General features: G+C 51.4%; 1 protein-coding gene across 1 annotated transcript in view; it reads left to right on the top strand.

Annotated features, from left to right (window-relative positions):
- The first annotated feature begins 550 nt into the window (after window positions 1-550).
- LOC115116660 (putative uncharacterized protein DDB_G0271982) overlaps window positions 551-14,130 on the top strand; it is a 76,549-nt gene continuing 62,969 nt past the window's right edge. The window contains exon 1 of the mRNA XM_065020190.1: window positions 551-1,251. Coding sequence (XP_064876262.1) covers window positions 1,192-1,251 — 60 coding nt within the window. The 5' untranslated portion in view covers window positions 551-1,191. The remainder of the gene's footprint in view (window positions 1,252-14,130) is intronic.

The raw sequence follows: 14,130 nt of genomic DNA, 5'->3' as shown, positions 1-14,130 counted from the left end.
CAGAGTGATTTAATTATCCTATCACGATAAAAACAGATCATGCTAATAAGCCTATACAATAGTTGAGTTTTATTGTCCTCCAAGAAGGTTTTTTTTTTCTTTTTCAGACTGGTATGTCTTAAAGCCAGACTGGTGGGTTTATATGGCTGCGTTTACACAGGCAGACCAATTCTGATCTATGGGCAAAAGAGCTGATCTGATTGGTCAAAAGACCAATTGGAGGGAAAAAAAACACCAACCATTCCAGACTTGAGGCTACTTTATATTAGGGTAAGGGAATCTGGAAAGACTTTGTATAGGACTAATTGTGCTGTTTTCTAATAGGCCTATTTTTAATTTTTAATTGGTCATTTGTACAACTATTTGGTAAATATTTAACCAAACCATTAAATCAAAAGACACTCCCCTGCAGTGTGGTATGGTGCCCTACCTCCGCCCCGGTTGGGGTTTCGTTGGGAGGTGTGTGTGTCAGGGGCGGTGATGGAACAGCCTGAGGGTGCCTATTCGGGGCTGCAGGGGGCACCCTCGCCTCGCCCACCAGAGGAGACCCCGCCCACCCAATACATACATACACACACACACACACAACCTCCTCCTGCCATACTGACTCTCCCAGGCTCGTCCCTAGTTACCATAGCCACAAAGTCATGATCCCCGCCTATTTCTACAGTTACTCTTAAATGGGTTATTTTAAACATCACCACACTGCGAACCTTATGCCGAACACTAACCTTAAATTAAGGCCAAAAAGCCATTTTTTGTTTTCGTGTAGTTTTACGATATTGACCATTTAAACTTTGTGGCTGGGGTAACTATAGTGAAAACCCTCTCCCAGGCCGACGCGCGTAGCCAAACGGAACATCAGAGAGCATAGGGCTGGCGTCTCCTGGTAGTACATCTATCAGGTCTCGAGCACATCAAGTCCAAAAGAGAGGGACTACAGGAAATAAAGACAATAGGGGCTCCCTTGCAGGAAGAAGGAATCTCCCATCGTTTTAAACCTGGTTCCATTACCAGAGAGGACACACGCGGGTTTAGCGTTTTACCGAGACGGATTAATAAAACGCCAGACGGATGTTCGCGAGGAGGGGTGGTCCGCTCTGAAGTTGGAGACTACTGCCTACCGAATACGGAGAGAGGAGATAAGCGCTTTTGTTTTCCCCGTGAAGGCTAGCGCCCCCCGGCCACAGCATGAAGCTGCCGCCTTGTTTCGTGGCGCTCATCGCGGCGTTGCTCGTTCACTCCGCGCTGGTAAGGGCACGAGACTGCCGGGTCCTTTGTGTAATTCTATTGAAGTATTGTTCCATTTCTACCGATTAATCAATTCGATGGACTGGGAAAACCGGAATCTAGGTTTCCATAGCATAGGGTATTGATATGCTATGACTTTGACATGTGTGTTGCTCGTGGTTAATAAGGTAGCAGTCTGTGTGTGTGTGTGTGTGTGCGCGCGTGTGTGTGCTGCTCGGTGGTCTATGGGGGCATAGTGGTCGGTAGTAAATCTTGGACTCGACCCATATTTGGTCGCGAGCCGCCCGTGTCTCTCCCAGGTCTTTGTGTCTCAGACACTGGGGGTCCGTTCTGATCGAGGTTATTATGGGCTGTTCGGTGAACTGCTCTTGTGGCGTCTGCTTCGCTAACTCACATCCATCCCCCGGCAATTCAGCTCGAGCCTTTTTAGGATCCTGCGGTAGGGTTTCGATTGGTTGCCCTGTGTATATGTACGGGTGTGGGTGTCTCTCAGATACTGAGGTGAGGGCCGGCCTGGAGTAAACGGGGGCCTGTCCGTTGAGGATGGGTGAGAGACCCCGGGGCTTCTCCGGTAACCGGGGGGTGTATAGAAGGGGTGGGGCAGGGGAAACGCCATGCGGTGCGCGATGGATGGGAATGATGTCATCGGGAATCGCGACGAAGCGAACTGTTAGGAATGCTTGAGTCTCCTGGAACCAACCGGTGCTCCAGCACCCCCTCACCAGCTCCGTGCTAATTTATCCTCCATACCAGAAGAGATCGTTGTGGTCTTAGTAGGATAGCACAAGTCGTCATATAGCCCACAGTCCATCTTGGGTGCAAAAGTGCTATTGTCTTAAAATGGTAAATCACACAATTGCCTAAAAACTATAATTCTGTAGCTCTGCCTCCTATTCTCTATGTGGTCAGATCTGCTGGAGTATAGAGGTCACACACAGCAAAGGTTTCTAGATAGAATCCCCAAGCTGACAAGGTACAAATCTGTCATTCTGCCCCAGAACAAGGCAGTTAACCCACTGTTCCTAGGCCGTCATTGAAAATAAGAATTTGTTCTTAATTGACTTGCCTAGTTAAATAAATTTAAAATAAAAACACAATGTTTAACTTTGTTGTTTTGAGAAGGAGAGAGGATGCAATTGAGATTCTCCAACAGGCACATACTGGGTCAGTTGGTGCTGTTGGCTGCCAAAGATCTGCCTCCCTCTAATCTGACCCTGATGAGACACACACACAGAGTCATAGAAAATCGCACAGATGGAGGCAGGTGTGTCTCATGCTGGCACAGGTAACATCACACACACATCAGTGGTCTCCGGAATGCTCACTAACCCCAGACAGCCCTGCCCTGGGGACACTGACATACACACTTCAAAAGGCACTCACACACAGATTGGCATACTTGCTCAGATCTTTTGCTGCCTCCAGTGACTGACAGGTCGTGTGTGTGTGTGTCCTGGTTCAATCCTCAGTGCATGGTCTGCGTTGGTATTTATTTCCTATGATATGAGGCTGTGATTTCATTTCCTGCCGTGTAAGTTTAGATGAAGCCAGATTTTCCCACATACATCTGCTGCATCCCACAGAGACTCTGTGTGTGTGTGTGTGTTTGTGTGTGTGTGTGTGTGTGTGTGTGCGCCTATCTATTCGTACCAGGGTTTTAGATGAAGCCTGATTTTCCCACAGAGTCTCTGTGTGTGTGTGTCTGCCAGGGTTTGTGTGCTAGCTTTTTTGTGGCGTGTATGAAACGAGAGAGCACTTTTATGGTGTGTGTGAGAGAGAGAGAGAGAGAAGTTGGGTGTTTTTGAGGATCATGTTTGGTTCGGGGAATGAATCAGTTTCTTGTGCCTGAAATAGTAGACAAAGCCCCCCATAGAGAGCAAAGGAGGGAGGAGAAAATAGTGAGAGAGAGAGAGAGGGGGATAGAGAGAGTGTGTGGAATGTCAGAGGCAATTTGACACAGGAAGTGGGTCCCTCTTACTCTTTTAAGGGCAGTCTCTCTATTGCAATTCAATTTCAATTCATTGTAAGAGGCTTTATTGGCATGGGAAACATATGCTAACATTGCCAAAGCAAGTGAAGTAGATAATAAACAATTAAAAATGAACAGTAAACATTACACTCACAGAAGTTCCAAAAGAATAAAGACATTTCAAATGTCATTATGTCTATATACAGTGTTGTAACGATGTGTAAATAGTTAAAGTACAAATGGGAAAATAAATAAACATAAATATGGGTTGTACTTACAATGGTGTTTGTTCTTCACTGGTTGCCCTTTTCTTGTGGCAACAGGTCACACATCTTGCTGCTGTGATATCTGTCTCTCTCTGTCTCTGTGTCTCTCCTCTCAATTCAATTCAAAGGGTTTTATTGGTATGGAAAACATATGTTAACATTACCAAAGCAAGTGAAGTAGATAATAAAAGTGAAATAAAAAATGAACAGGGCTGGGATTTTCCCCCGTCACTACACTATGTAGCCTAGGATACATTGTTCAGGGTTGGAGTCAGTTCCACTGCAGTAATAGGAAATGAAACATCTCTCAGTTCATATTTGGAGCTCTGTTATACCATACAGTAGGTATGTATGTACAGTGCATTCAGACTTTTTGACATTTTCTACATATAGGTACATTACAGCCTTAATCTAAAATGGATTTTAAATACATCATCAATCTACACACAATACCCCATAATGACATAGCAAAAAACAGATTCCATTTTTTTCTCTCCAATGTATTAAAGATAAATTATTCAGACCCTTTACTCAGTACTTTGGCAGAGATTACAGCCTCGATTCTTCTTTGGTATGACGCTACTTCCTTGGCACACCTGTATCTCGACTTCGGTGATGTCATCTATAAAATAGCCTCCAACATTCTACTCAGCAAATTGGATGCAGTCTATCACAGTGCCATCCGTTTTGTCACCAAAGCCCCATATACTACCCACCAACGCTCTCGTTGGTTGGCCCTCGCTTCATACTCGTCGCCAAACCCACTGGCTACAGGTTATCTACAAGTCTCTGCTAGGTAAAGCCCCGCCTTATCTCAGCTCACTGGTTACCATAGCACCCACTCATAGCACGCGCTCCAGCAGGTATATCTGGTCACGACCAAAGCCAACTCTTCCTTTGGCCACCTTTCCTTCCAGTTCTCTGCTGCCAATGACTGGAACGAACTGCAAAAATCTCTGAAGCTGGAGACTCATATCTCCCTCACTAGCTTTAAGCGCCAGCTGTCAGAGCAGCTCATAGATCACTGCACCTGTACACAGCCCATCTGTAAACAGCCCATCTAACTACCTACCTCACCCCCATACTGTATTTATTTATCTTGCTCCTTTGCAACCCAGTATCTCTACTTGCACATTCATCTTCTGCACAGTGTTTAATTGGTATATTGTAATTACTTCGCCACCATGGCCTATTTACTGCCTTAACTCCCTTATCTTACCTCATTTGCACTCACTGTATATAGACTTTTTGTTTTCTTTTGTTCTATTATATTATTGACTATGTTTTGTTTATTCCATGTGTAACTGTGTTGTTGTATGTGTCGATTTGCTTTATCTTGGCCAGGTCGCAGTTGTAAATGAGAACTTGTTGTCAACTAGTCTACCTGGTTAAATAAAGGTGAAATAAAGTCAAACATTTAGGGAGTTTCTCCCATTCTTCTCTGCAGATCATCTAAAGCTCTGTCAGGTTGAATGGGGAATGTCGCTGCACAGCTATTGTCATGTCTCTTCAGAGATGTTCTATCAGGTTCAAGTCTGGGCTTTGGCTGGGCCAGAGTGATGGAGTGCTGCATCAGATGACCTGGCCTTCACAATCACCTGACCGCAACCCACTTGAGATGGTTTGGGATGAGTTGGACCGCAGAGTGAAGGAAAAGCAGCCAACAAGTGCTCAGCATATGTGGGAACTCCTTCAAGACTGTTGGAAAAGCATTCCTCATGAAGCTGTTTGAGAGAATGCCAAGAGTGTGCAAAGCTGTCATCAAGGCAAAGGGTGGCTACTTTGAAGAATCTCAAATATAAAACATTTAGATTTGTTTAACACTTTCTTGGTTACTACATGATTCCATATGTGTTATTTCATAGTTTTGATGTCTTCACTATTATTCTACAATGTAGAAAATAGTAAAAATAAAGAAAAGCCCATGAATGGGTTGTGTCCAAACTTTTGACTGGTATGGCATGTTATGTTATTGTGTGTGTCTAAGTCTATTGAGCCTGGCCTGAGAACAAGTAGTGATGATGGCTCCACCCTACTCTCTACCTCTAGTCTAGCTCCTCCACCTAGTCTAGCTCCTCCCCCTTGGCTTCCCTTACTCATTTACATTTACATTTAAGTCATTTAGCAGACGCTCTTATCCAGAAGTAGTAACATATAACAGCTCTGAATAGGTGGAACCAGTCTTTCCCAAACCCCTCCTAAGGGACCACCAGACAGACAGTCCACTTCTTTGTTCCATACCTACACTGACCCGTCACACCTGAGGCAACTAACCAAAGGTTTGGTGTTAAAGTGTTTTGTTGAATCAGGTGTGATAGTGCAGGGCTGGAAAACAAAGGGTGGACTGTCTGGTCAGGTGGACCCCAAGGTCCAGGAGAAACACCAGCATAATGTCTCTTCTCCTATATGCTTAGTGAAGTTATGACATCACCATGTTACCTACACCTAGCCAGTTCTTTCACACCTAATTAATACTGAAATAGAACAGACTAGGGGAAGGGGATAGAGTGTGAGACTAGGGGGAGGGGATAGAGTGTGAGACTAGGGGGAAGGGGATAGAGTGTGAGACTAGGGGAAGGGGGTAGAGTGTGAGACTAGGGGAAGGGGATAGGGTGTGAGACTAGGGGAGGGATAGAGTGTGAGACTAGGGGGAGGGATAGGGGAAGGGGATAGAGTGTGAGACTAGGGGAAGGGGATAGGGTGTGAGACTAGGGGAAGGGGATAGGGTGTGACTAGGGGAAGGGGATAGAGTGTGAGACTAGGGGGAAGGGGATAGAGTGTGAGACTAGGGGAAGGGATAGGGTGTGAGACTAGGGGGAAGGGGATAGGGTGTGAGACTAGGGCGAAGGGGATAGGGTTTGAGACTAGGGGAAGGGATAGGGTGTGAGACTAGGGATAGGGTGTGAGACTAGGGGGAAGGGGGTGTGAGACTAGGGGAAGGGGATAGGGTGTGAGACTAGGGGAAGGGATAGGGTGTGAGACTAGGGGGAAGGGGATAGGTGTGAGACTAGGGCGAAGGGGATAGGGTTTGAGACTAGGGGGAAGGGATAGGGTGTGAGACTAGGGGATAGGGTGTGAGACTAGGGGAAGGGGGTGTGAGACTAGGGGGAAGGGGATAGGGTGTGAGACTAGGGGAAGGGGATAGGGTGTGAGACTAGGGGAAGGGGATAGGGAAGGGGATAGAGTGTGAGACTAGGGGAAGGGGATAGGGTGTGAGACTAGGGGAAGGGGATAGAGTGTGAGACTAGGGGGAAGGGGATAGAGTGTGAGACTAGGGGGAAGGGGATAGGGTGTGAGACTAGGGGGAAGGGGATAGGGTGTGAGACTAGGGGCGAAGGGATAGGGTTTGAGACTAGGGGGAAGGGGATAGGGTGTGAGACTAGGGATAGGGTGTGAGACTAGGGGAAGGGGGTGTGAGACTAGGGGAAGGGGATAGGGTGTGAGACTAGGGGAAGGGATAGGGTGTGAGACTAGGGGAAGGGGATAGGGTGTGAGACTAGGGGAAGGGAAGGGATAGAGTGTGAGACTAGGGGAAGGGGATAGGGTGTGAGACTAGGGGAAGGGGATAGCGTGTGAGACTAGGGGGAAGGGATAGGGTGTGAGACTAAGGGAAGGGGATAGAGTGTGAGACTAGGGGGAAGGGGCTAGGGTGTGAGACTAGGGGAAGGGGATAGAGTGTGAGACTAGGGGAAGGGGATAGGGTGTGAGACTAGGGGAAGGGGATAGGGTGTGAGACTAGAGGGAAGGTGATAGGGTGTGAGACTAGGGGAAGGGGATAGGGTGATAGGGTGTGAGACTAGGGGAAGGGGATAGGGTGTGAGACTAGGGGAAGGGGATAGGGTGTGAGACTAGGGGAAGGGGATATAGTGTGAGACTAGGGGGAAGGGGATAGGGGAAGGGGATAGAGTGTGAGACTAGGGGGAAGGGGATAGAGTGTGAGACTAGGGGAAGGGGATAGGGTGTGAGACTAGGGGAAGGGGATAGAGTGTGAGACTAGGGGGAAGGGGATAGGGTGTGAGACTAGGGGAAGGGGATAGAGTGTGAGACTAGGGGAAGGGGATAGGGTGTGAGACTAGGGGAAGGGGATAGGTGTGAGACTAGAGGGAAGGGATAGGGTGTGAGACTAGGGGAAGGGGATAGGGTGTGAGACGAGGGAAAGGGGATAGGGTGATAGGGTGTGAGACTAGGGGAAGGGGATAGGGTGTGAGACTAGGGGAAGGGATAGGGTGTGAGACTAGGGGAAGGGGATATAGTGTGAGACTAGGGGAAGGGGATAGGGGAAGGGATAGAGTGTGAGACTAGGGGGAAGGGGATAGAGTGTGAGACTAGGGGAAGGGGATAGGGTGTGAGACTAGGGGAAGGGGATAGCGTGTGAGACTAGGGGAAGGGGATAGGTGTGAGACTAGGGGAAGGGATAGAGTGTGAGACTAGGGGAAGGGGATAGGGTGTGAGACTAGGGGAAGGGGATAGAGTGTGAGACTAGGGGAAGGGATAGGGTGTGAGACTAGGGGAAGGGGATAGGGTGTGAGACTAGGGGGAAGGGGATAGGGTGTGAGACTAGGGGAAGGGGATAGGGTGTGAGACTAGGGGGAAGGGGAAGGGGAAGGGGTTGGAGTGTGAGACTAGGGGGAAGGGGATAGGGTGTGAGACTAGGGGAAGGGGATAGAGTGTGCGACTAGGGGAAGGGATAGGGTGTGAGACTAGGGGAAGGGATATAGTGTGAGACTAGGGGAAGGGGATAGGGTGTGAGACTAGGGGAAGGGGATAGGGTGTGAGACTAGAGGGAAGGGGATAGGGTGTGAGACTAGGGGAAGGGGATAGGGTGTGAGACGAGGGGAAGGGGGAAGGGTGATAGGGTGTGAGACTAGGGGAAGGGGATAGGGTGTGAGACTAGGGGAAGGGGATAGGGTGTGAGACTAGGGCGAAGGGATAGGGAAGGGGATAGAGTGTGAGACTAGGGGAAGGGATAGAGTGTGAGACTAGGGGAAGGGGATAGAGTGTGAGACTAGGGGAAGGGGATAGAGTGTGAGACTAGGGGAAGGGGATAGGGTGTGAGACTAGGGGAAGGGGATAGGGTGTGAGACTAGGGCGAAGGGGATAGGGTTTGAGACTAGGGGAAGGGGATAGGGTGTGAGACTAGGGGATAGGGTGTGAGACTAGGGAAGGGGGTGTGAGACTAGGGGAAGGGATAGGGTGTGAGACTAGGGGGAAGGGATAGGGTGTGAGACTAGGGGGAAGGGGATAGAGTGTGAGACTAGGGGAAGGGGATAGGGTGTGAGACTAGGGGAAGGGATAGCGTGTGAGACTAGGGGAAGGGGATAGGGTGTGAGACTAAGGGAAGGGGATAGAGTGTGAGACTAGGGGAAGGGGATAGGGTGTGAGACTAGGGGAAGGGATAGAGTGTGAGACTAGGGGGAAGGGGATAGGGGTGTGAGACTAGGGGAAGGGGATAGGGTGTGAGACTAGAGGGAAGGGGATAGGGTGTGAGACTAGGGGAAGGGGATAGGGTGATAGGTGTGAGACTAGGGGAAGGGATAGGGTGTGAGACTAGGGGGAAGGGATAGGTGTGAGACTAGGGGAAGGGGATATAGTGTGAGACTAGGGGAAGGGGATAGGGGAAGGGGATAGAGTGTGAGACTAGGGGAAGGGGATAGAGTGTGAGACTAGGGGAAGGGGATAGGGTGTGAGACTAGGGGAAGGGATAGAGTGTGAGACTAGGGGAAGGGGATAGGGTGTGAGACTAGGGGAAGGGGATAGAGTGTGAGACTAGGGGAAGGGGATAGGGTGTGAGACTAGGGGAAGGGATAGGGTGTGAGACTAGAGGGAAGGGGATAGGGTGTGAGACTAGGGGGAAGGGGATAGGGTGTGAGACGAGGGGGAAGGGGATAGGGTGATAGGGTGTGAGACTAGGGGGAAGGGGATAGGGTGTGAGACTAGGAGAAAGGGGATAGGGTGTGAGACTAGGGGGAAGGGATATAGTGTGAGACTAGGGGGAAGGGGATAGGGAAGGGATAGAGTGTGAGACTAGGGGGAAGGGGATAGAGTGTGAGACTAGGGGAAGGGGATAGGGTGTGAGACTAGGGGAAGGGGATAGCGTGTGAGACTAGGGGAAGGGATGAGGGTGTGAGACTAGGGGAAGGGGATAGAGTGTGAGACTAGGGGGAAGGGGATAGGGTGTGAGACTAGGGGAAGGGGATAGAGTGTGAGACTAGGGGAAGGGGATAGAGTGTGAGACTAGGGGAAGGGATAGGGTGTGAGACTAGGGGAAGGGGATAGGGTGTGAGACTAGGGGAAGGGGATAGGGTGTGAGACTAGGGGAAGGGGATAGGGTGTGAGACGAGGGGAAGGGGATAGGGTGATAGGGTGTGAGACTAGGGGGAAGGGGATAGGGTGTGAGACTAGGGGAAGGGGATAGGGTGTGAGACTAGGGGAAGGGGATATAGTGTGAGACTAGGGGAAGGGGATAGGGGAAGGGGATAGAGTGTGAGACTAGGGGAAGGGGATAGGGTGTGAGACTAGGGGAAGGGATAGGGTGTGAGACTAGGGGAAGGGGATATAGTGTGAGACTAGGGGAAGGGGATAGGGAAGGGGAAAGAGTGTGAGACTAGGGGAAGGGGATAGAGTGTGAGACTAGGGGAAGGGGATAGGGTGTGAGACTAGGGGGAAGGGGATAGCGTGTGAGACTAGGGGAAGGGATGAGGGTGTGAGACTAGGGGAAGGGGATAGAGTGTGAGACTAGGGGAAGGGGGGATAGGGTGTGAGACTAGGGGAAGGGGATAGAGTGTGAGACTAGGGGAAGGGGATAGAGTGTGAGACTAGGGGAAGGGGATAGGGTGTGAGACTAGGGGAAGGGGATAGGGTGTGAGACTAGGGGAAGGGGATAGGGTGTGAGACTAGGGGAAGGGGATATAGTGTGAGACTAGGGGAAGGGGATAGGGAAGGGGTTGGAGTGTGAGACTAGGGGAAGGGGATATAGTGTGAGACTAGGGGAAGGGGATAGAGTGTGCGACTAGGGGAAGGGGATAGGGTGTGAGACTAGGGGAAGGGGATATAGTGTGAGACTAGGGGAAGGGATAGGGTGTGAGACTAGGGGAAGGGGATAGGGTGTGAGACTAGAGGGAAGGGGATAGGGTGTGAGACTAGGGGAAGGGGATAGGGTGTGAGACGAGGGGGAAGGGGATAGGGTGATAGAGTGTGAGACTAGGGGAAGGGGATAGGGTGTGAGACTAGGGGGAAGGGGATAGCGTGTGAGACTAGGGGGAAGGGGATATAGTGTGAGACTAGGGGAAGGGGATAGGGAAGGGGATAGAGTGTGAGACTAGGGGAAGGTGATAGAGTGTGAGACTAGGGGGAAGGGGATAGGGTGTGAGACTAGGGGAAGGGGATAGGGTGTGAGACTAGGGGAAGGGGATAGGGTGTGAGACTAGGGGAAGGGGCTAGAGTGTGAGACAAGGGGGAAGGGGTAGGGTGTGAGACTAGGGGGAAGGGGATAGGGTGTGAGACTAGGGCGAAGGGGATAGGGAAGGGGATAGAGTGTGAGACTAGGGGAAGGGGATAGGGGAAGGGGATAGAGTGTGAGACTAGGGGGAAGGGGATAGAGTGTGAGACTAGGGGGGAAGGGGATAGGGTGTGAGACTAGGGGAAGGGGATAGCGTGTGAGACTAGGGGAAGGGGATAGGGTGTGAGACTAGGGGAAGGGATAGAGTGTGAGACTAGGGGGAAGGGGATAGGGTGTGAGACTAGGGGAAGGGGATAGAGTGTGAGACTAGGGGAAGGGATAGCGTGTGAGACTAGGGGAAGGGGATAGGGTGTGAGACTAGAGGGAAGGGGATAGGGTGTGAGACTAGGGGGAAGGGGATAGGGTGTGAGACGAGGGGGAAGGGGATAGGGTGATAGGGTGTGAGACTAGGGGGAAGGGATAGGGTGTGAGACTAGGGGGAAGGGGATAGGGTGTGAGACTAGGGGAAGGGGATATAGTGTGAGACTAGGGGGAAGGGGATAGGGAAGGGGATAGAGTGTGAGACTAGGGGAAGGGGATAGAGTGTGAGACTAGGGGAAGGGGATAGGGTGTGAGACTAGGGAAGGGGATAGGGTGTGAGACTAGGGAAGGGATAGAGTGTGAGACTAGGGGAAGGGGATAGGGTGTGAGACTAGGGGAAGGGATAGGGAAGGGGATAGAGTGTGAGACTAGGGGAAGGGATAGGGTGTGAGACTAGGGGAAGGGGATAGGGTTTGAGACTAGGGGAAGGGGATAGGGTTTGAGACTAGGGAAGAGACTAGGGTGTGAGACTAGGGGAAGGGGATAGGGTGTGAGACTAGGGGGAAGGGGGATAGGGTGTGAGACTAGGGGAAGGGGATAGGGTGTGAGACTAGGGGAAGGGGGGATAGGGTGTGAGACTAGGGGGAAGGGGATAGGGTGTGAGACTAGGGGAAGGGATAGTGTGTGAGACTAGGGGAAGGGGATAGGGTGTGAGACTAAGGGGGAAGGGGATAGGGTGTGAGACTAGGGGGAAGGGGATAGTGTGTGAGACTAGGGGGGGGAAGGGAGACTAGGGGGAAGGGGATGTGAGACTAGAGGAAATAGGGTGTGAGACTAGGGGAAGGGGATAGGGTGTGAGACTAGGGGAAGGGATAGGGTGATAGGGTGTGAGACTAGGGGAAGGGGATAGGGTGTGAAACTAGGGGGAAGGGGATAGGGTGTGAGACTAGGGGGAAGGGATATAGTGTGAGACTAGGGGAAGGGATAGGGGAAGGGATAGAGTGTGAGACTAGGGGAAGGGGATAGAGTGTGAGACTAGGGGAAGGGATAGGTGTGAGACTAGGGGAAGGGATAGGGTGTGAGACTAGGGGAAGGGGATAGGGTGGGGATAGAGTGTGAGACTAGGGGGAAGGGGATAGGGAAGGGATAGAGTGTGAGACTAGGGGAAGGGGATAGGGTGTGAGACTAGGGGAAGGGATAGCGTGTGAGACTAGGGGAAGGGATAGGGTGTGAGACTAGGGGAAGGGATAGAGTGTGAGACTAGGGGGAAGGGATAGAGTGTGAGACTAGGGGGGGGTTAAGTGTGAGACTAGGGGAAGGGGATAGGTGTGAGACTAGGGGAAGGGGATAGGGGAGACTAGAGGGAAGGGATAGGGTGTGAGACTAGGGGGAAGGGGGGTGTGAGACTAGGGGGAAGGGGATATAGTGTGAGACTAGGGGGAAGGGGATAGGGGAAGGGGTTGGAGTGTGAGACTAGGGGAAGGGGATTGGAGTGTGAGACTAGGGGAAGGGGATAGCGTGTGAGACTAGGGGGAAGGGGATAGGGGTGTGAGACTAGGGGAAGGGGATAGAGTGTGAGACTAGGGGGAAGGGGATAGGTGTGAGACTAGGGGGGGGATAGGGTGTGAGACTAGAGGAAGGGGATAGGGTGTGAGACTAGGGGGAAGGGGATAGGGTGTGAGACGAGGGGAAGGGGATAGGGGATAGGGTGTGAGACTAGGGGAAGGGGATAGGGTGTGAGACTAGGGGAAGGGGATAGGGTGTGAGACTAGGGGAAGGGGATATAGTGTGAGACTAGGGGAAGGGGATAGGGAAGGGGATAGAGTGTGAGACTAGGGGAAGGGGATAGAGTGTGAGACTAGGGGAAGGGATAGGTGTGAGACTAGGGGAAGGGGATAGAGTGTGAGACTAGGGGAAGGGATAGGGTGTGAGACTAGGGGAAGGGGATAGGGTGTGAGACTAGGGGAAGGGGATAGGGAAGGGGATAGAGTGTGAGACTAGGGGAAGGGATAGGTGTGAGACTAGGGGAAGGGGATAGAGTGTGAGACTAGGGGGAAGGGGATAGGGTGTGAGACTAGGGGAAGGGGATAGGTGTGAGACTAGGGGGAAGGGATAGGGTGAGACTAGGGGGGGATAGAGTGTGAGACTAGGGGAAGGGGATAGGGTGTGAGACTAGGGGAAGGGGATAGAGTGTGAGACTAGGGGAAGGGGATAGGGTGTGAGACTAGGGGAAGGGGATAGGGTGTGAGACTAGAGGGAAGGGATAGGGTGTTAGACTAGGGGAAGGGGATAGGGTGTGAGACTAGGGGGAAGGGGATAGGGTGTGAGACTAGGGGAAGGGGATAGGGTGTGAGACTAGGGGGAAGGGGATAGGGTGTGAGACTAGGGGGGGATAGGGGATGTGAGACTAGGGGAAGGGATAGGGTGAGTGTGAGACTAGGGGAAGGGGTAGAGAGAGACTAGGGGAAGGGATAGGTGTGAGACTAGGGGAAGGGGATAGGTGTGAGACTAGGGGAAGGGATAGAGTGTGAGACTAGGGGAAGGGGATAGGGTGAGACTAGGGGGAAGGGGATAGGGTGTGAGACTAGGGGGGGAAGGGGATAGAGTGTGAGACTAGGGGGAAGGGGATAGGGTGTGAGACTAGGGGAAGGGGATAGAGTGTGAGACTAGGGGAAGGGGATAGAGTGTGAGACTAGGGGGAAGGGGATAGGGTGTGAGACTAGGGGGAAGGGGATAGGGTGAGACTAGGGGGAAGGGAAGGGGATAGGGTGTGAGACTAGGGGGAAGGGGATAGGGTGTGAGACTAGGGGAAGGGGATAGAGTGTGAGACTAGGGGGAAGGGGATAGGGTGTGAGACTAGGGGAAGGGGATAGGGTGAGACTAGG

The sequence above is a fragment of the Oncorhynchus nerka genome, linkage group LG7 (genome assembly GCF_034236695.1).
Source record: "Oncorhynchus nerka isolate Pitt River linkage group LG7, Oner_Uvic_2.0, whole genome shotgun sequence".
NCBI lineage: Eukaryota > Metazoa > Chordata > Actinopteri > Salmoniformes > Salmonidae > Oncorhynchus > Oncorhynchus nerka.
The sequence above is the reverse complement of the archived record's forward strand: the minus strand, read 5'-3'. Positions and strand labels throughout refer to the sequence as shown.